We start from the raw sequence: 20217 nt of genomic DNA on the forward strand, positions 1-20217 counted from the left end.
TTGATATGGTGGTTCTAGAAGCTTCCATGAGTAAAAAGGATAACTTATACACTGCCCCATGGAACTCAAAAGCATTTGTGGATCCATCTCCTAGTAGATATTTGCTAGAAATCCAAGCAGTTGATAACAACGGTGTTAAAGTTTCAACCGAATTGATGCCTTTTTCGTTAAATGGGTTACGTGCTGACCTGTCATGGACATGGAAGGAGTTTTTTGTCATGGGGTGTCAATGGGCGGAACTATACTACTCGATATTTTGGTCATTCTATTTATTTGTTTTCATCACTCTTGTTCTACACAAATTCATCATTCTGTTTCGAAAAAACACTACACATACAAATACTTCAAGGCGAATAAAGGGGTTATAAACGGTTTGACATGGGTTTTTGCTGAGCTAGACAGTATCCCGATTTTCGTTTGTTTCATGGACACAAGTCAACTCCGATGACTCAGATTTGGTTTCCGGGTTGAGCTTGTTCAGGCAGTATGATGATGAAGACGATGGTGGTTTTGGTGACCGACGGTGATAGCGGAGGTAGTATGATGATGAAGACGATGGTGGTTTACGGGACAGCAGGTCTTGATTCCCCGGACATGATGATGTTTCAGCCGATGTGATGTTTCAGGCGATATTGTTGATGGTAGGATTATGGCAGTTCAGGTGACCGTGGTGGTGATGGTGGAGGGTGGAGGAGGGTGATGGTGAGTGGAGGTTGAAGATGAAGTGTGGTGGTGGGGTTTTTCTCTAAAAATGAAGAAGATGCCCGGATAGTCCCTGTGGTTTGGCCTTTTAAAGGAAAGGGTAAATTGGTCATTTCACACCCACTTAACAGAGAAAACAAACTGAAGTTAGACCCAGGGACTATCCGGGAACAAAAAATGAAAAGTTGGGGACTATTCAGGTAGTTTTAGAAAGTTGGGGACTATAGGTGAAAAAATGCGAAACCACAGGGACTATCCGGGCATTTTTCTCTTTTATTTTTAAATAAGTAAAGATACATCATCTCAATTTGTCCATATCTATATGCTATGTAAAATCGGCCTTGAGCGAATTGGGAAGCCAGCCATATTCATGGTGCAATCCTGGTTTGAATTAAGTCCTCCCACCGGCACTATTACTAATTTAAGTTTTAATTAATAGGACACAAACAAATTAAGGTGGTGAACTCAAACTTTGTCAACCAAATTAAATGGTTTAATAGCTTGAAAAGATAATTGGTGGGGAGCTCAAGCTTTGTCAACCAAACGGTTTAATACCGTCGAAAACTGATTTCAACGTATTAGACTAGTCGTATTGTTTTTGTTCCACGTTACCATGAGGTATACACATTAATAAAAAGCTTACGTACTTATAAAATTAGTGTGATAACAAGATCATAATTAAGAGGGTTGAACATGGCTGATTAATTGAAAGTTAAATATATATGATTGGATGTTGCAAAACAGAAAGTGTGTTAGCCAAATTCTGTTTACAATTTACCTCCTGTTTTATTTTTATGTATTTATCTTTTGTGAACATGCTTTTTAAGTGCTGCATTAGCCGACATTTGGAGCCACTTTTTTATACGATCGTTAGAAAAAGAAAATCCTTATAAAAGAACAATAAACTTTCTATTTTTCTTTATAAAAGTCTCTCTACATTTTTTTAAATTAAAAAACCAATATATTTTCTTTTTTGTCTCATAAAAGTCTCTTAACAATTTTTTTTTTTTTTTTTTTGCATATAAAAGTCCTTTCAAATGTTAAAATTTGAACAATATTGTGATTTTTTTACTTACTAATACCACCTGATAAAAGAATTGAAATAATTAATTTTTTCAATTGGATATATGACCACCAAGTATATTCAATGTTTGTATTTTCTTTTCATTAATTCAATTCAATAAAATGATAACATAAATATGATTCAAAAAACAAGATAATAAATATACACGAGCTTGGAAGATGTAACTCAAAATAAAACAAAATAAAAAGAGTTATTGGATTTTAATAATCCTAAGTTTCACCTATTGGCCGATAATAATCCTAACTTTAAGAATTCCCTTCAACGATCCCAACTTATAAGAATTTTGCCACTATCGATCCTTTTCTAACTGCAGTGCACTTGAATCTATTAAGGAAGTTGCAGGTGCAGTTGAATCTATTGAGAATATCAAATTCTTAAATGTTAGAAAAAGATTAATAGGGGCCAAATTCTTACAAGTTGGTGTCAATAGAGAAAATTTTTAAAGTTAGGATTATTATCAGTCAACAGGTGCTATTTAGGATTATTAAAATCCAATAACCCAAATAAAAAACAAAAAATATATAAATGGTATGTATAAATTCAAAATCGTTAAAAAGTTATAAGCAAATGATTTTTTCATAAGCATAATATGATTTGTCAAATAATGTTTTCTTGATTTAATCCTATCATTATTAAGAGGTTTTTTTTCTTGTTAAAATTAGGAGACTTGTATGATAAAAGAGTAAAACGTATGTTGGTTTTTTAAGTGTAAAAAGCTGTTAAGGGAATTTTATGAGTCGAAAAAGAAAGTATATTGGTTTTATATATGCAGAAAAGTTAAGAGACTTTCATGAGACAAATAAAAGAAAGTATTTTGCTTTTTTATATGTTAAAAAAGTGAAGAGACTTTTATCAGAAAAAAAAAAAAACATAAAGTATGTTAGTTTTTTTTATGGTGTTTAAACTTAAAAAAATATTTTTCCTGAAAAGGTGATAGATTTTAGTATTGCAATGTTGTGTTTACCAATATTTATGTCCTGACTACTACTTTTTTGTATTCTCATAAATAACTTAATAACCTCTAAAGTTATATGATCCTTTATTTGTGTCTCTTTTGTATTTATTTGTAGAGTAAATTGTCGTTTTAGTTTATGTGGTTTAGCAAGAAATGCTAATTTAGTCTAAATAGTTTTTTTTTCTTATTTGTGTTCATGAGGTTTCTAATTTTTTATCATTTTCGACCAACACCCTAACTTAGTTAATAAAAAACCAGTTAAGTTAGAGTATTATCATTAGCTTACATATTTGTTTGTTATTTATAATTTTTTCACTCATTTTATTATTAAACAAAAAAAACAATAAAAAATACATTAAAACAACCCACCCACCCCTACCCATATTCTTTCTCTCTGTTGTAAATATGTGAAGATGGATGATGACGATGGTGCTACAACAATGATGGAGTTAATGGTGTGCAGAGATGGCGTAGGCGATGGATCCTAAATGGTGATGGTGGGCGATTACGATGGTACACGGTGGTAGTGAAAAGGTGGTCGGTTAAGATTTCAGGAATGTACTGTGGAAAGTGGGTGGTTGTGGATGCCGGTGGTTGCAGCTCTGGCTTAGGTGATGGTGAACGATCGTGGTTAATGATGGTTGGAAACATCTCATTGGTTATAGGTGACTGTGGGTGGTTGCTATGGCTGTTGATGGTGAATCCGGCAAGGTGTCGATGGTCTAGTGTGGTGGTGGTGGTGGTGGTTCAATTAAGATGGAAAAGTTGGGTGGGAAAGAGATTTAAAAAGGGGTGAAAAAAATAAAAAATAAAAACGGATATGTAAAAAGTCTATAATGCCCATAACTTAACGTTAAAAATAGACAGAGTTAGCGAAATGGACGAAAATGAAAACATTTGGACCAGAGGGTCCAACATTGATGTATTTTGAAAACGAGGGGGGGGGGCGTAAAGTTGATGAATTTTCAAAATAGGGTGCAAAGTTGACATCGGGTGTAAGAGTTTACTAAAGTAAAAAAATATGGCCGTTAGTATGATGCATACTTTCACTAAAAACATCTTTATCATCACTAGATACTTATAGAGGGGTTTTCTTTTTCTTTTAGTTCTTTTTTTTGGGATTGACTTAAACAAAACTTTTGAAACAATTGCTAATAACTAAGAAATTATATATTACATTTTTATAAAATAAATTGGGATGGGATCGGGAAATATCAAATACGAGTGACTGCCGTGTTGCTGAAGTGATGGGAATGGTATAAAGTCGTAGCACGTGCCCTGAACTCCTTTATTTTAGCCAAACTAAGATTTAGTTTTTCTTATATTTAAACAAACACTAATTACAAATTTGGGAGATCATATTATTTACTTTCTGCAGCTATCCGTATCCCTCCCTCGTTGTTTTATACAAATAACGCATGCAAGTGTTTTTGTTTAACCAAAATAATATATGCATAAATTGTGAAATTCATTTTACTCTCATAATAAGTTGTTTTAAATATTAAAAAAAAAAGTTAGGTAGTAGAGAAATTAAAATATAAGACGATGAAATTAAAATATAGGAGACGTTGGGCAACTCGTGAGAGCTAATGAAATGCAGCCAAGCACCCAATTTGACTCAACATCAAACTTCCATTTTTTATAATTCTTTTTAATATAAAAACAAATAAATGTCCCAGGTATACATCGATTTAATTAAATAGATAAAAAATGGTAACCATCACTACTACCACACCATAATCAAAAAGATTAACCACCGTTTGTCTTATTTAATTCGTGACCAAATTTTACTTTACATGCTACAAGTGATTTTGTTAAAAAAGAACATGCAACAAATTAATAAATCATAGTTAATAAAAGAGTTACTACTGCTTTTTTAACCGTAAACTAACCTGCTCTTAAGTCTTAACCTACTGATCGATAAATAGTCTAGTTTAGATATGATTAAGTCGAGATTTGAATGGAAGCATGTTATCAACAAAAATCATGTTACCTAACTGAAAACAAAGCTATAAGTAGGGATCATTTCAAAACATTAAGTTTTAGAACAAATATAAACCCTTCAATTTTTTATTGATGTTTCATATATATATTTTTTTTGCTTATATGTACAATATGTAGATTATGTATATAAGAACCATAAAATATTTTTTTATGAGTATATTTCTTTTTAGTACTTGTGTTTTAGGAGCTTTTAACTTTCTGAGGTTAATATATTTTTTTAGCAAATTGAGTACCTGATTTTTCAATTTATAATTATTTGAGTCCAAATTTGTAATTGTAAAATAAGATCTCGGAGAACGAGTATTCCCTGAATAACCGCTACAAGATAGACTGCCATGGTTCAAGTACTCTCCATCTAGACCGAGTACTTCCCGAGTGGTCTCAACTCCGACTGAGGAATGAAAGACTAAAATGCCCCTACTAGTTATAACTAAAATTTAATATCATAGAGTTCGATGAGACGGTTCTAATGCCGCTTGAATGAGGTCAATCGGAGTTTGTTTGATACCCATCTTATGACTTTTTATTTTTAGAAGACTTTGTGTTTGATCATAACCCATATACATAAATGAATAATTAAATTATTTTTTATATTTCTTTTAAAATAAAAAAAGTAAGAAACAATAATCATCGCAATTATATCATATTATGTATGTCATTTATTACAGGGTATGTCCTTTATCTTTAATAAGCTCAGAAAACATACTCAATGTTTGCAAACCCTTACATGTTACGTCCTTTAGTCATAACACAGTTAGTTTTTAAGGTTAAATTTGACTAAGTCAACCCCACGTAAGGGTATTTTGGTCAGTTTATCCAAAATGTTAAAATAAATCATTATAAAAAACAATAAATAAAACAATTTTAAAATTATATATGTATATATAGTTATAAATATATACAGATCTAATATATTACCCTTCTCTCTCTAACTATCCTACCCCCACCACCACCACCGATCTGCCACCACTACTTCACCTGCCACCACCGAAGTGATGAAAACATTGTCATGTACGTCCGTCAACACAAGATCCAAATTTGACCATTGCAAGTTGTACGCTCTCTCCTAGTCGCCGCCACTACCACCACCACCCAGCCAATCACCATCGCAACCATCACCCAGCCAACCACCACTAGACCAGCCAACCACCGCCTCAACCCTGATTCAACTAATTTCTTTTGTCAAATAACAACCTTAAATTATTTTAGCAGGCAAATTCAAAACTAGCATCGGCCGTTATAACCTGCTTTGGATTTTAAACAAAATAAACATGATTTCAAATGAAACTATACTTATTGACTTTCTAGACTCTTTCTTCATTCATTGCATCAGATAGATTTGAAAGCAAAAAATCTAATTAAACTTTCAACCATAACATCGGCTTAATTATCGCCACCGGCCCGTCCATTGAAGCACCGATGAAGATGAAGATAACCGACGATTCAACAAAAACCACAAAACCAACCATTCAAATGGGCCGATTACTTCATATTTTCCGGCAATGGTGATGGGTTGCAGGTCTTATTTTTCGGACAATGTTGATGAGTTGCAGATCTGATGAGGGAGGAAGACAACCACAAATCCCCACCTTTCGCCTCAGACGGCGTCGAACCCAGGGTTGGGTGGCGGGTGGGTGGCCGCAACGGAGGTGGTGGTGTACGGAAGCGGAAGCGTAGTGAAGAGAGAGAATGTTGAGGCGAAGGAGAGGAGAAAGAGGATGGTGAAGAGGTGACGGCGGTGGCGGCGGCGGTGGTAGTGGGAGTGAGGTCCGATGGTAGCGGTAGTGGGAGGTGGATGTGGCTCTCTTTGTGGGGTTTAGGGTTTTTATAACAGGATGGTAGGTAGAATGACATTAATGCCCTCATGTGCTTCTCACGTGACCTGATTTAACTGGGAAAACAAACTAGGTTTAGGGTAAAGGACATAACCTGAATAGTTTTTCAAACATTAAGTATGTTTTCTGAGCTTATTAAAGATAAAGGACATACTGTGTAATAAATGACATACATAAAGGACGAACTTTGTAATTTACTCTATTTTTAAATGCTGTAAGTTTAAAAAAATTGACTCAGATATATTCTCTTTTAGAGTAAACTACCAAAATGGTCCCTAGGGTGGTTACTTTTGTCATTTTAGTACAAAATTCAAACCTTTTGAATCTGGGTCCATGTTGTTTCAATTTTATTGTCATTTTCATCCAAAAGCAAAATCTGTTAGATTTTTCAATTAACATCCAGTTGTTTTGTCTTTTCCTCCCTTTTAATGAAGGGCAAAATGGTCTTTTGCAACAGTGACAACCGGTGCCGGAAACGTTCTCTCTTCCAGATCCATGGAATGAAGCTGACGTCATCTCAGTGATGTGTCTTTTCCGATGAGACGATGGTAGCGGAGGTTTCCTTGACGAGAACGACGGTGCCGAAGCCACTATACCTAAAGAGGACACCTGCCTGTCGTTCGAAATGCTTTCTTCAACACTTCCTCAAAGAGGACACCTGCCTGTCGTTCGAAATGCTTTCTTCAACACTTCCTCTAGCAAACGAAGACGCAAACGAAGACGTCGGTGATTCAAACGACGTCATTGCATCCGTAACAGATTTCTTTAACAAACCGACCTTAACCACCACAACAGTTGATTCTACCGGCAGTTTCTGTTGAGATCTCGAAGAAACGGAATGTATTCATGGATAAAGACCATTTTGCCCTTCATTAAAAGGGAGGAAAAAGTCAAAAAAAAAAAAAAAAAGAAAGAAAACTGGATGTTAACTAAAAAGTTTGACCAGATTTTGCTTTTGGATGAAATAACAATAAAATTGAAACCATAGGGACCTAGATTCAAAAGATATAAGTTTTAGACTAAAGTGGTAAAAGTGACCAAATTCGATAGACATTTTGGTAAATATAGGAGTAGTAGGCAAATACCCTTCAATCAATCAAGACTTAATCAAATTGGTAATCGACGAATGAAAATGACACAGTAAGTATTAATTCTGATTACAAATAATTTCATTTTTATTGTTTAAAAGTAAAATGGCACACGGCATGATAATGATATGATGGATGACTCATGCATCATCTTAGACCACACTTTCGAAATATGTACATTCTATTGAGCCTTGAGTGTCGGTTATATGTAAATGACGCAAGCAACTAGCAGGTTTTGTAAGAGGATCAAACATTTACTAAAGTGTATGGGAGCGGTTTTGCGGAAAGTTTGCTTATGCCCGTTTATTTAATAAACGAACAATATAGACGTAACTTTTATTTTAATGAACATATGTCTTGTTTGTTCACTAACGTTCATAACATTCTTTCATTTAAATTTATTTATTTTTTCCTTTGTTTACGCTCATTATTTTTTAGGGTGACTGGGTGAGTACATTTAGTCTGGTTTATGAATGGTAGCAACCAGAAATTGGTTTTTGGATAGGGTTAATAGTAAAGTATAGTTTTAAGTTAGAGATGATAAAGGGCGGCACATGTTAAGAAGTAAACAAAATTTATGATGCATGTGATGTGGTGATGGTCATAACCACAATCAGTCAGTCATATGTTTGTTAGAGAGAGAGAGAGAGAGAGACTATTTGTGCGCCTTTAGATTCTCTCTCGGGGCTCAGAATCTCTCTAGAGAATGTAAACCAGAGCAGAGAGAGAGAGAGAGAAAGAGAGCTTATTATTATTCTATTGCAATTTGCTCCTTGAATTGAATTGAATCCCCAAAACAAAACTATTCATACATATCATATGCATGCTTGCTTCCTTTCTGCTGCTGCTTATATCCATCCTGAAGCTGCTTGCTAGGTGTCGGTGGTAGTACTACTCAAATGGCACCACTCTTCTTCCTTCTCCTTCTTCTTCTTCTGCCTCCAAACTCCATCATCGCCGACACAGATCCATCCGATGGTTTGTATTCTCCTATTCTTACACTTGTCTTCTCAATAACTATTTCCACCTTCATAGGCTAGCTTTAATCTTATAATTACATGAATCATCTTCTCCGATCTTACACACAAACAAACTACTTATTATGTAATCTATCAACACTTGCACTCGCACTTTAGGATTTGATAGCCGTTAGGGTTAGGGCTACATCAAATTTCATTCAATCCTCACTTTCCTAGTAGGGCATACTTCAATATGTGACTGACTCTTAATATTATTATCATGTGCAGTCTCTGCTCTGAATGCCATGTATCAGAGTTTAAATTCTCCGGGCCAATTAACCGAATGGAGCTTAAGCGGTGGCGACCCCTGTGATGAAAACTGGAAAGGCATCACCTGTTCTGGCTCAAGAGTCACAGAAATGTATCACTTCCTCTGACTCTGTATATATATATATTTTTAAATGACATACTTGTATGATGTTGCTATAACTCCTTTTGTTTTCCATCAGAAATCTATCAAGTCTTGGGCTTTCTGGAGGAATTGGATATCAACTTTCAAGTTTGACATCAGTAACTAACTTGTAAGAACAAGCAATGCCATCCTTCCTTCCTTTTAAGTCTTAATAATTTCTTCGCTCACATGATATCATCTGGTGATGCAGTGATGTAAGCAACAACAATTTTGGAAATCAGATACCTTATAGCCTTCCTCCAAACGTCACAAGATTGTATGATCTTAATTTCTTTTACCTAATGAATGGGTTCCATTTCTCACTTGTCATCTTGTATTACAGAAATCTTGCCGGATGTGGATTTAGTGGCACCCTTCCATATTCCATATCACAAATGACTTCTCTAAAGTTCTTGTGAGACCATTACAATATTTCCTCCCTCCTGTAACAGCTGCATACAGATAGATAGATGTTTATCGTATTTTCTTTGTTTGTTTATATTTAAACAGAAATGTTGCCCGCAACCAAATTAGTGGCCCGTTGCCTGACATGTTTGGGCAGCTTTCAGCTCTAAACTCTCTGTATGACCTTCCTCCTGTGCTTCAATTCTCCGCCATTTTTCTCTTCAGCTGATACATTTTATAACAACCTCTTAAAACTATATTATATGCTTCAGGGATTTATCTTCGAATGCATTTATGGGTGACCTTCCTGAAAGCTTTAGCTTGCTGTCCAGTGCAACTGATATGTAAGTATATGAATCTGTAATCTGACATGGCAGTCAACATCACATTCAATCATCTTTTTGATGCTTTATTCTTGTGTAGGTTTTTACAGAACAACCAGTTTACAGGCACCATTGATGTCCTTGCCAATCTTCCCCTTAAAAATCTGTTAGTTTTTGTTTCAATTAACCTTTAAAATTATTATTTTTTATGTGATTTGGTTATTTACTCTTATTATTTTTCTAATGATTCAGGAATGTTGCCAATAACAAGTTTACGGGATGGGTTCCTAGTCAGCTAAACAACATAAATCTGCAGTAAGCATCTGACTCAAAGTCATGTACAAAAAAGTGGAAAACTGTTTTGAAATTCAAATATTTTTTTTTTGTGCCAGAAAGGATGGTAACTCATGGAACTCTGGGCCTGCACCCCCACCTCCTCCTGGCACACCTGCAGCCGAAAGGGGCGGTCAAAATCGACAACCAGGTGGCAATAGCCCGTCTGCTGGCGGTTCTAGTGGTGGTGGTGGGAAGAAGTCTGGTGTTGGTGGTGGAGCTATAGCAGGAATTGTGATATCCATCTTGGTTGTTAGTGCAATAATAGCCTTCTTTTTGTTGAAAAAAAGATCCAAAAAATCATCTACCGATATAGAAAAGACCGAGGACCATTCCTTTCCCTATGTTGCTCAACAGTCAGTTGAAGGTTTAAATTTTCTCTTCTTAAAAGTTATATGCTTCAAGAAATCTTGATTGTCTAAATATGAAAAGTGATTTTTATATTCTAACACTGGTATTTTATTTTGTAGAAATGAAGCCTGATCAAGCTTCCTCCATGGTCAACACAAAAACATTTGAAACTGAAGCTGTTATAGACCTAAAACCACCACCCTTTGATCATCAAAAATCATTTGATGACGATGGTTTCTCAGCGATTCCTATTACTCCCAAGAAAGTACACGTGGCCCCACCAGATGTCACATCATTCTCAGTAGCTGACCTTCAATTAGCCACAAACAGCTTTAGTGCTGATAACCTCATTGGTGAAGGATCTATTGGGCGTGTTTTCCGTGCTCAATTTGAAGATGGAAAAGTATACCATCTTCTATATCTTCTATTCATAATTCATGTACAAGTATTGTATATTCAAAGTTACGTTATCTCTGACGCATGGTATATTAGGTTGTTGCTGTTAAGAAGATAATATCATCTGCCAGTTCAGATGATTTCATTGACGTGGTTTCGAATGTATCTAGATTACTCCATCCTAACATAACTGAGCTCGTTGGCTACTGCTCAGAACATGGTCAACACCTTCTTGTTTACGAGTTCCTTAAAAACGGCTCTCTCTATGATTTCTTGCATCTCGCTGATGAATACAGCAAGCCATTAATATGGAACACACGTGTCAAAATTGCTTTAGGGACAGCTCGCGCCTTGGAGTGAGTCAAAGTTCATTTTTTAAGTTGACTTGCGATCTTTATTGACGGTTGTAGTTTTGTTTGTGGTCTTCAGATATCTACATGAAATATGCTCGCCATCTGTTATTCACAAGAATATTAAATCAGCTAATATCTTACTAGACTCAGAGCTCAACCCTCATCTGTCTGAGTGTGGGTTAGCAAGCCTCATCTCCGATGCCGATCAGGTACTTTACATTTAGGGGGTGTTTAGGATTGCTTATTTAACTCAAAAAGGACTTTTTTGTCAAAAGGACTTATTGACATTTGACTTATTAAAAAGGAGTTTTAAAAGAAGCGTTTGGATTAGCTTATGTGGTGGGGAAAGCCAATAAGGCAATAAGGAGTTTTAGAAAAGGTGTTTGATTTAACTTATTCATGTAAAATGACCAAAAAGGACATCATATACCTAATTACCTAAATACCCTTGCTAAATTAACCTTTGCATTTGCAGAATTCTGGATACAGTGCCCCTGAGGTTTCCATGTCTGGACAGTACACAATGAAAAGTGATGTATACAGTTTTGGTGTTACCATGTTGGAGCTACTTACGGGAAGAAAACCATTCGATAGGTAAAAGTATTTTGTAAATTGTCATAACTTATTTAAGGTGGCGTTCTGTTTGCTCAAGTTTTAATGGTACAGCTCAAGGACGAGGGCAGAACAGTCTTTGGTGAGGTGGGCGACACCTCAGCTTCATGACATGGATGCTCTTGCAAAGATGGTTGATCCAGCACTAAAAGGACTGTATCCAGTCAAATCTCTCTCTCGTTTTGCAGATGTAATCGCCCTGTGTGTACAGGTAATGTAATATTTCCAAGTTCCATCTGTATATAATTGTATGTTTGTTACTAATGAAAACAAGAAACAAATTGTCAGCCGGAGCCAGAGTTTCGACCAGCCATGTCAGAAGTGGTTCAGGCATTGGTTCGACTTGTGCAGAGGGCAAATATGAGCAAGAGAACTGTTGGTGTCGAACAAGGACGATCTGGCAACCAGGAATTTACGCCATAAACATTCTCCACCATATTCCCTTATGTTTATTACTTTACCATTAGTTTATCATCATAGTTTTGTTACAGTTGGTTTGTTTTGATAATTATACGTTCTTGCATTGAGTGTATAAGTTAGAAACAATAGTCATGTGGCAAAGACATTTCTTTATTGTATTTTAATTAATTTTAATTTAATTATATCTTCTTTATTGTATGGCCACTTTTTCCAAACCAACCCTTAACTAATTGTAAATGACATGTAACGTACTCGTGTCAAAGGTTGCTTGATAATTGATATCAGATCAGTTGTGTTGCTCGACTAGCGACTCTTGCGGTTGTTGTTGCCCTGGAAGGGTTGCAATGCTTTGAAAGAGACACTTTGGTTGGTCCTGATTATCAATAATAACGGTAACACCTGAACTCTCATACCAACTAATATTGTTCGTTTTGCCTATTAGGAGTTCATGGTTTTGTTTTTGTTGCCTGGGTGAAGACTTACCATAACGTCATCCATTCTTGAGTTATTCGCACTCAAGCACGTTAAAACTTATCTCATCCATAGTCAATACTCATCTTGTCCACAATCAATACACCAAAAAATGCTTTGGTGGTATTTGAGGCGTGGTCCACCCGGACAAACAAAAATAAAGCCATGAACTTCTTGTGGTCAAATAACAAATATAAGTTGGTACAAAAAGTCGAATGTTACTGGTTATATTCTAAGAATCTTGACAAAGGATACACCTCATATTCATACATTTGGAAAGCAATATAAGATGTGTTTTAGCCTTTTTATTTTATTTTGACGTGTTGTTTTAGCCTTAAGAGTGAAACAAGATTGGTCTTTTTATTGAGCATTTGTTGAAAAAAAGATGTGTTTTGTTAGTCGATATCTATGGCCGGTCTTTTAATCTTTTATATTCATGCCATTTGGGGCAGCATAAGACCACGGTCGAATAAGGGCGAGTATGAACAACGTTGTGTGAAAACGACATCGTATAATACTATAATGTGTCTCACAATCAAGTTGGTTTGTGGTACTATAACCATGTTTTCTATCTATTTATGTATGGCAAGTGACTGACTACATATTAAAGACAAAACAACACAAATATTTACCCATCTTAGAATGTGTTTGATTCTTAAAGAGATTAGAATTTGCTAAGAGAATTGGAATCTGAAGAAAATGAATTTGAAATTTAAATCAGCCAAAATGATTTAGATATAAAGAAATTAGGTTCGATCAAAGAAATTTGAATTTGTAATGCACTTGGTTGACAGTTATAATAAAAATTAAAATGTATCACTGTATTCTATTGAATTACGTGAATCAAAAACATCTTTAGGACCTAACTACGTCACTATTAAACTTTCATAAAACGTAGCAATTTTCAGTCTTTTTATATATAACTTGCTATCAATCAAAAAGTGAAAAAATGACAAGTTTAAAGAAACTCTGAATCTTTTTTTTTTGGATTTATTATTTTTTTTTTTCATTATTGGCTTATGTGTAGATGAAAGCCGAAAGGCCCACCGAAAGTAAGCCTTGGCCTGTATAGGATATCCGTTTTGGATTTCGGTGGCCCCACCGATTCACCCGTGACGATGGACACAAATTGTCATGAAATCCAAACTCTCTTTGGCAAACAAATAAATTTCGTTGATGTTTCACATAAATCCGAAAAGAAATGCATTTTATTTTTCAGTTGAAGTCTTGAAAATTTCATTTCTTCATTCACACAAAAAAAGTTACTGAGTACAAAGACCAAAACTTTTTAAACCTGTCTTTAACGCCACCATCAACTAGGGAGGTGACAATTGTGTCAATTCAACAAGTTGAAATTATTAAACTCGAATAGAGTACATATATTTATTTATGTATGTCTAGACATTTGATGGTGCATACATTGCTTGTCATAAAAGGTTTATTTTAATGGCATTAAAAATCCAAACACATACATCAATTACGAGAATACAACCGTGGAAAGACCTTCAAATCTCTAGCAAAAATACGATGATAACAAGCACACCGTTGCTCTCTCAGGCAATGCGTGGAACGACAGTATTATCTTCGAATCCCAAAATTGGAGAAATATTCAACAGAAGCAAATATGCTACGTTGACATACGACATGTCAAAATGTTTCTCTCATGTATATAATTACACAAAATAAGCTTTTACAGTGTATTCAAACAATTTATAAAACCCAAAAAGTTTTATGAATGAAGTTTGAAATTATTTGAGTGCATCTTCTCAATCTTTTGGTTAAGACAAAACCACATCAAGTGTTCCTGTTTTGACCTTTAATCTAAAAGGGTTGTTTTTTTTTTTTTTTCCATCTCGAATTTTTTTTTTTTTATTTACTAGTTTAATAAAAACTGGCCGAGTTACATCAATATCGCAGGTAAGCGAGCAACAAGCTGCGCCGCTACCCCTTTCTGAATAGCAAACCCTAGCCTATTAAAGATAAACCCCTGCCCCCCTGTTGATGAGCAGCTGCTGTGGACAACCTTTTGGACCCTAGTCAACAAACGGATGGCTTCTGGAGCTAGAGAGCCAAATGTGTCGAAGGCGAAGGGGACAAAAGCATGTTGATTATCAGCACATGCTTTAGCATGTTTATCCACCTTTTTAGATTCCGCTTTCCTTATAGCTTGTCCTGCTACAAACCCGCTTTCCCTTAAACCAGCTAAGGGGGAGACTCCTGTGAGATCCACACAAGCATGTTTCCCTCCCGCCCAGCCAAAAGACGAGCAGATCCGCTGGTCTCAATGTAGATCTTCCTTCCATGGGATCTGTAAGGAAATTCACAGGGGCCTCCTTCTTGGCAGAAATCCCCGCTCTCCTCAATATGTCCCCCAAAACATCCCTCACCCAGTCGTGCCGATATTTGAAACCAGGGAGCTCCTTACAATGAATAGCATGCTCCCCGTATTTATCCATGCAGGCTTTACGACAAATTGGGCAGATTTCGTCTTCTAAATACATAGGGATCATCAGCCGGTATTTGAGGATAGCCCTATACTCAACCGCCGACATGCATTGCCCCAGCCCCTCGATCGGGATAACAGTTAAAAAGTCTTGCGCATGGGGGCCTTTCAAGCACTCAATCACCGCCTTCTGGCGGGGAGACAAATCAAACACTTCTCCCAGACTCCGAGCGATTTTGTCAAATAGGGCATTCGCCAAAGTTTTTTGTGGCTTTGGGGGGGCGGTGTCCATATTATAGAAACCGCCAATATCAAAGTCTGGAAGAGAGACCCTTAAGTACTCAAGAGCCTGTTTGTAGTCTACGTCAAGTTTAACAACCCCACTGTTCCGAAGGATATGATCTTGCAATACACACGACTGAGCTCTAGATGCCACAAAAGCATAAACTCCAACATCCTGAGCTGAGAGGAGGCCCAAACCACCCAGACGCATCGGCAAAGATGCCAAACGCCACTGAAGGTCACCGAAGTAGGACCCCCCGCAAACAACAATGTCTTCGATAGCCTCTCGAAGACCATCATCAAAACAGGATACCGCATTTGCCATCAAGTGGGGTTGGCAGGTCCGCAGCCCAAACAGTAACTTAGCTACCCCCATGCATGACCTTAAAAGAAGAAGCTCGCACTGGGGGTCCTGGAGGCAGGGCAAGAGTTTCATAAGGTCAACCGCTGTCAAAGCCCGCCGCCCTGCTAATTCCTCGATAAAAACAGAATCTCGGCTAACCGCCCCCCCAAGGAGTTTAACCCCCCTCTCAGGTCTACCTATCCCTCTCGGGAAAAGACCGTCCTGAACCTTGAGACCGTCACAAGATGGCCAGTACACTTCCGTTTTCTTAATATTGAGATGGAGCCCTAGGGATGGTCCCTCCGTGTTGATGATTTCCAATGCTTTAGCAACTTCCATTGCATTACCTATAATCGTGCCATCATCCAAATACCAAGCATGAAAGGGGAGGTTACAGTGCTCCTGGACACGGAGAATAAGGGGGTGTAAAGCTAGGGCAAAGAGAAGGGGCCCCAAGGGATCCCCTTGTTGCACTCCAGTGGTGGCCCTAAAACACTCGCTGCCAACATACAACCTAGCGGGTTGGGCGTACAGGAACTGGACCCACCGATAGATAGATGGACAACGTTGGTGGACCTGTTGGAGGAACGCTGAGCGGTCAACCATGTTGAAAGCATTGGTGAAGTCTACCGTAAGCAAGGCCATGGACCCATCTTCATGAAAAGAGTTCAGGAACCTGTTCGCACTATGAAGCACCGCCTCCGCCCCATTTGGTGTGCCAACCCCGAATTGAAAATCCCCCAAATACTGGGCCATGTCCTTCCCAACCTTCTTCATAGCCACCTTAGAGACCAACCTACGCCAGATGCCCCCCCACGGCGATAGGCCTAATACCATTATCAGGTTTCAATAAGGGGGTGAGGGGGGCTGAGGCCACAAACTCGGCCAACACCTTAGGGCACAACCCCTCAAGCCACAGGTTGACAACTCCCGTAATAGCTTTGAGCAAACCCGAGGAACTTACCGAACCCTCACAACCAATAGTGTCCACCAAGTGTTGGTCCCGCATCCCATCTCTGCCACAAGATGTCCCTCTAGGGAAGGATTGGATACATTTAAGCACGTCATCCTCTGCTGCAATAATAGTGGGTTGGACAATAGGGTTGGAAGGCAATGATGGGGGTGGTACCACAGGGTGTTTATCAATAAGAGCTTTCATGGTCGATTCTCCAAAAGGGGCAACCCCACTGGAACATAAAACTTTGACCGCCGCCGTGAAATGCCCATCCCTGACCTTTCGCAGGCATTGCTTGATATTGGGATCCTTTTTATTGTCTTCGCCCCTTCCGGAATCCATCCTAGGAACCACAGCATCCCCCCCACTATTCAAGGGTTGTAACCATGGTTGTAAAAGTCCCGCCTAGGCTCCGAGTACTCCCCGAGTACTCGCTACAAGGTAGGCTGCCGAGGCACGAGTACTGGTCTCCCAGGCCAATTACTCCCCGAGTAATCTCCGCCTAAGCCGAGTATATCCCGAGTACTCCCGAATCCGACTAGGGAGCGCCTAGCGACTTTTGCAACCATGGTTGTAACTAAACTGTAAACCGTTTATCTAAAAGGGTCACAACTAAACTTTAAACAGGTTGGGTGAACTTATAAACAAGTGCTTATTAAATAAGTTGCAAAAAGCATATGGATTATATTCTTAATGTCGCGTTTGCCGTAAAGTAAACCAATAGCACAGAGACATAATATATATAGTATAGGCTGCACGGAGCAACTCAACATGATAAATTTAATGGAAACACTTGCATAATATATACACGTGTATTGATATACAGATATAAAGAAACAAGTTGTGACAATGAAAGTTCTAGAAATGAATAATAGGCCTGGCCGACTGCATATTTTTCAAACAAGTAACCAATTTAGACCACCCACGACTTGGAAGTTGGAAGTTAGGCCACCCGTTCATAACTCCCTTCCACCTCCACAATCCAACAGGAGGATCAATATTTAATTACCAAAATGAAATATTACCACTTTTACTTTTTATGACTGACTTCATAATCAAGAAAATAATAAAGATTATAATAAGAAACAGTGCATGTTTTTAGCCAATTACGGATATATTTACTAGATAAAAAAAGTCAACCGTTTTGAATTCGTCAATGGGTATGTATGTATGTGTGGTCAAAGAGAAAATGGATTCCACTTTGAATTCTTCTTCTTCTTCTTCGTCTTTGGCAACCTAAAAAGCCGTCACGTCCTCCCCAATCCCATTATATTCTCCCCCCATTTCAGTTTTCTCGAAAAAAACTACTTCTGGGTTTCCTTTTCTATAAAAAAGTCCAAAGCTTTTGCTATTCTTGATAAATTAATTAAAAAATGAGTAGTACTGGTCAAAATCTGAATGATCCAGGTTTGATGGAGGTGACCGGAAGAGTCTTGATTGCCACCATCATTGCTCTCGTGGTCGTACTCATCCTCGTTTTCTTGTTCCACATCTACGCCAAGTGGTTATGGCACCGCCGCCAGCAAGCCATAGACACCACCAACAACCGCCGCAATTTAGACCAGCACGCCGGCGTAACCGTCCTGCGCCGCGGCCTCGACGCCGCCTTCCTCAAAACCTTACCCATCTCACAATTCGATTCCAAAGACGGGCTGGAATGTTCGGTTTGTTTGTCGGAGGTCGAACAAGGAGAAAACACTCGAGTTTTGCCTAAATGCAACCATGTGTTTCATGCAGAATGCATTGACATGTGGTTTCATTCACATTCAACCTGTCCCATTTGTCGAAACCCTGTTTCGGAACAAACCACCGAGGTTTCAGTGGAGAGTTTACTCGAGACGCAACAACGGTCAGGGGATTTCCCGACAAATGTTTTGTTTTGGGGTGATGAAACCGAAGTAAGCACCTTGACTTCCCAGCTGGAAGAAGCCAATACTAACAATCATCAAGGTCCTGTTCTACCATTTGAACCAACAGCTTCTTCATCGTCGTCATCATCATCAGAGACTAATAATTATAAGGATAGATTGAAGTCAGATTTAGTGATTGATATACCAAGGCAGGGTAGTGGGGAAGAAGAAGAAGATGAGAGAACTCCAATTATGAGATCATTAAGGAGAATCTTGAGTAACAGTAGAAGGTTTAATCCTTTTAGCCCTGGCTCTGCCTCTGCCTCTGAACAACCCCAAAGTTGAATTAAGTAAGGATCAATCAAAATTTGTTTATTTGTTGATTATGTGTGTATACGGCATGTGAACTTACCTAGAAACGTGTTCACAACACAAAACCTTAATTTTTGACTTTTTTTTTTTCTTATTTTGTTTTTGTTTGATAGAATGGGTAGAGTTGTAAGTAGTTTGGGTTCCGCCCTCTTCTCCTGCAGAAGAGTGGTGGTAGTTAAGTTGAGTGTTGATAGGTTTTGCATTGCATTGCATTGGCAACTACATAAAAAGAAAGGAGGTACAAGTTTGTGTTAAAGCTTTGAAAAATGTTTGGAAACTCCAAACAAGATTGTATTCAGCAAGTCACAATATGATTGTGCTGTTAGAGAAAAAGGGTTTATTCATTTTGCTTTGAGCATATTTGTTGACTTTTGTTATTGATTACAAGTAGAATACAAGATTCATTTAAGAAAAAAAGACTATTATTTATGGCTAATCAATAGGAAACAAATACACAATTTCTCTACATTTGACACTTTCTATTCCAATGGGGACGTTTTTGGGTAATGTAGTTAGGGAATTTCTTGTTATTGTGATTGTGCCTACGTTTAAATCTAAAAGAAATATACAATGTGTATGTGTAGCATATTTAACATTTGTTTTATAACACATGAAGTATTGCTACTAAGTACCCAAACCTATAACTCAAAGTGATTGTGTGTCTCTTATCTTATGCTCTTGTCATCTTTTTTTTTTTCTCTTATTTGTTAATTAGATTTCAAACGAGTTTTCAAAACCCACATGTTACGCCGGGTATGTTAAACCGAAAAAATAGACATTAAAACGTTTAACCATCAACCTTTGGTGCGACCTAATACACTTAAGCCTATTTTTAGTTCCAACTCAATTTCTTGATAGTGTTTTCTTATGGGTTGTTCAAATATATCATTAATAGTAAAATACAGAAATTAGTAGCAAAATATATTGTAAACATTAATTTTTAGTCGCCATTTATGCTGGTCCGAATATATTATCTACCAAAAGGCCCAAATATAAATCATTAATTACAATAATGACACTATATACAATGTAACATCTCTACATCTCTTTCTGTATCTGCCATAACCAACAACACAATATCAGCACCATCAAAATGCCACCGCCACCAACCACCGGAGCACACCACCACGACAGCACCACAACCACACCAACACGGCAACACCGTCATCACCATCTTCATTATCTCTCTCTATTGATGAAACTAAGAGTCAACACCTCCATCCACCACAA

General features: G+C 37.4%; 3 protein-coding genes across 3 annotated transcripts; 2 read left to right on the forward strand and 1 right to left on the reverse strand.

Moving 5' to 3' along the window:
• Positions 1-7873: 7873 nt before the first annotated feature.
• On the forward strand, positions 7874-12469 carry LOC110935438 (protein STRUBBELIG-RECEPTOR FAMILY 7). The gene is made up of 16 exons (XM_022177821.2): positions 7874-8646; positions 8916-9048; positions 9137-9208; positions 9290-9355; positions 9422-9493; positions 9589-9660; positions 9756-9827; positions 9907-9972; positions 10059-10121; positions 10199-10506; positions 10610-10893; positions 10983-11242; positions 11316-11448; positions 11715-11833; positions 11906-12062; positions 12140-12469. The coding sequence occupies exons 1-16, from the start codon at positions 8568-8570 to the stop codon at positions 12272-12274; spliced, it is 2091 nt and encodes a 696-aa protein (XP_022033513.1). The 5' UTR covers positions 7874-8567; the 3' UTR covers positions 12275-12469.
• Positions 12470-14886: 2417 nt separating this feature from the next.
• Positions 14887-16587, reverse strand: LOC118491291. The gene has a single exon (XM_035988925.1). It carries the CDS (start codon positions 16585-16587, stop codon positions 14887-14889), a length of 1701 nt encoding a protein of 566 aa, XP_035844818.1.
• Positions 16588-18000: 1413 nt separating this feature from the next.
• LOC110935439 (RING-H2 finger protein ATL3) lies at positions 18001-19355 on the forward strand. The gene has a single exon (XM_022177822.2). It carries the CDS (start codon positions 18139-18141, stop codon positions 18958-18960), a length of 822 nt encoding a protein of 273 aa, XP_022033514.1. The 5' UTR covers positions 18001-18138; the 3' UTR covers positions 18961-19355.
• Positions 19356-20217: the final 862 nt, after the last annotated feature.

This window comes from Helianthus annuus, chromosome 4 (genome assembly GCF_002127325.2).
Source record: "Helianthus annuus cultivar XRQ/B chromosome 4, HanXRQr2.0-SUNRISE, whole genome shotgun sequence".
Taxonomy (NCBI): Eukaryota; Viridiplantae; Streptophyta; class Magnoliopsida; order Asterales; family Asteraceae; genus Helianthus; species Helianthus annuus.

Excerpts from the sequence above, each read along its gene's own strand:
- LOC118491291 (XM_035988925.1), bottom strand. The coding sequence starts at position 16,587 with ATGAAGAAGGTTGGGAAGGACATGGCCCAGTATTTGGGGGATTTTCAA.
- LOC110935438 (XM_022177821.2), top strand. The coding sequence starts at position 8,568 with ATGGCACCACTCTTCTTCCTTCTCCTTCTTCTTCTTCTGCCTCCAAAC. Across the intron at positions 9,049-9,136 it reads GGCTCAAGAGTCACAGAAAT|AAATCTATCAAGTCTTGGGC; the intron begins GTATCACTTCCT and ends GTTTTCCATCAG. Across the intron at positions 10,122-10,198 it reads CTAAACAACATAAATCTGCA|AAAGGATGGTAACTCATGGA; the intron begins GTAAGCATCTGA and ends TTTTTGTGCCAG.
- LOC110935439 (XM_022177822.2), top strand. The coding sequence starts at position 18,139 with ATGAGTAGTACTGGTCAAAATCTGAATGATCCAGGTTTGATGGAGGTG.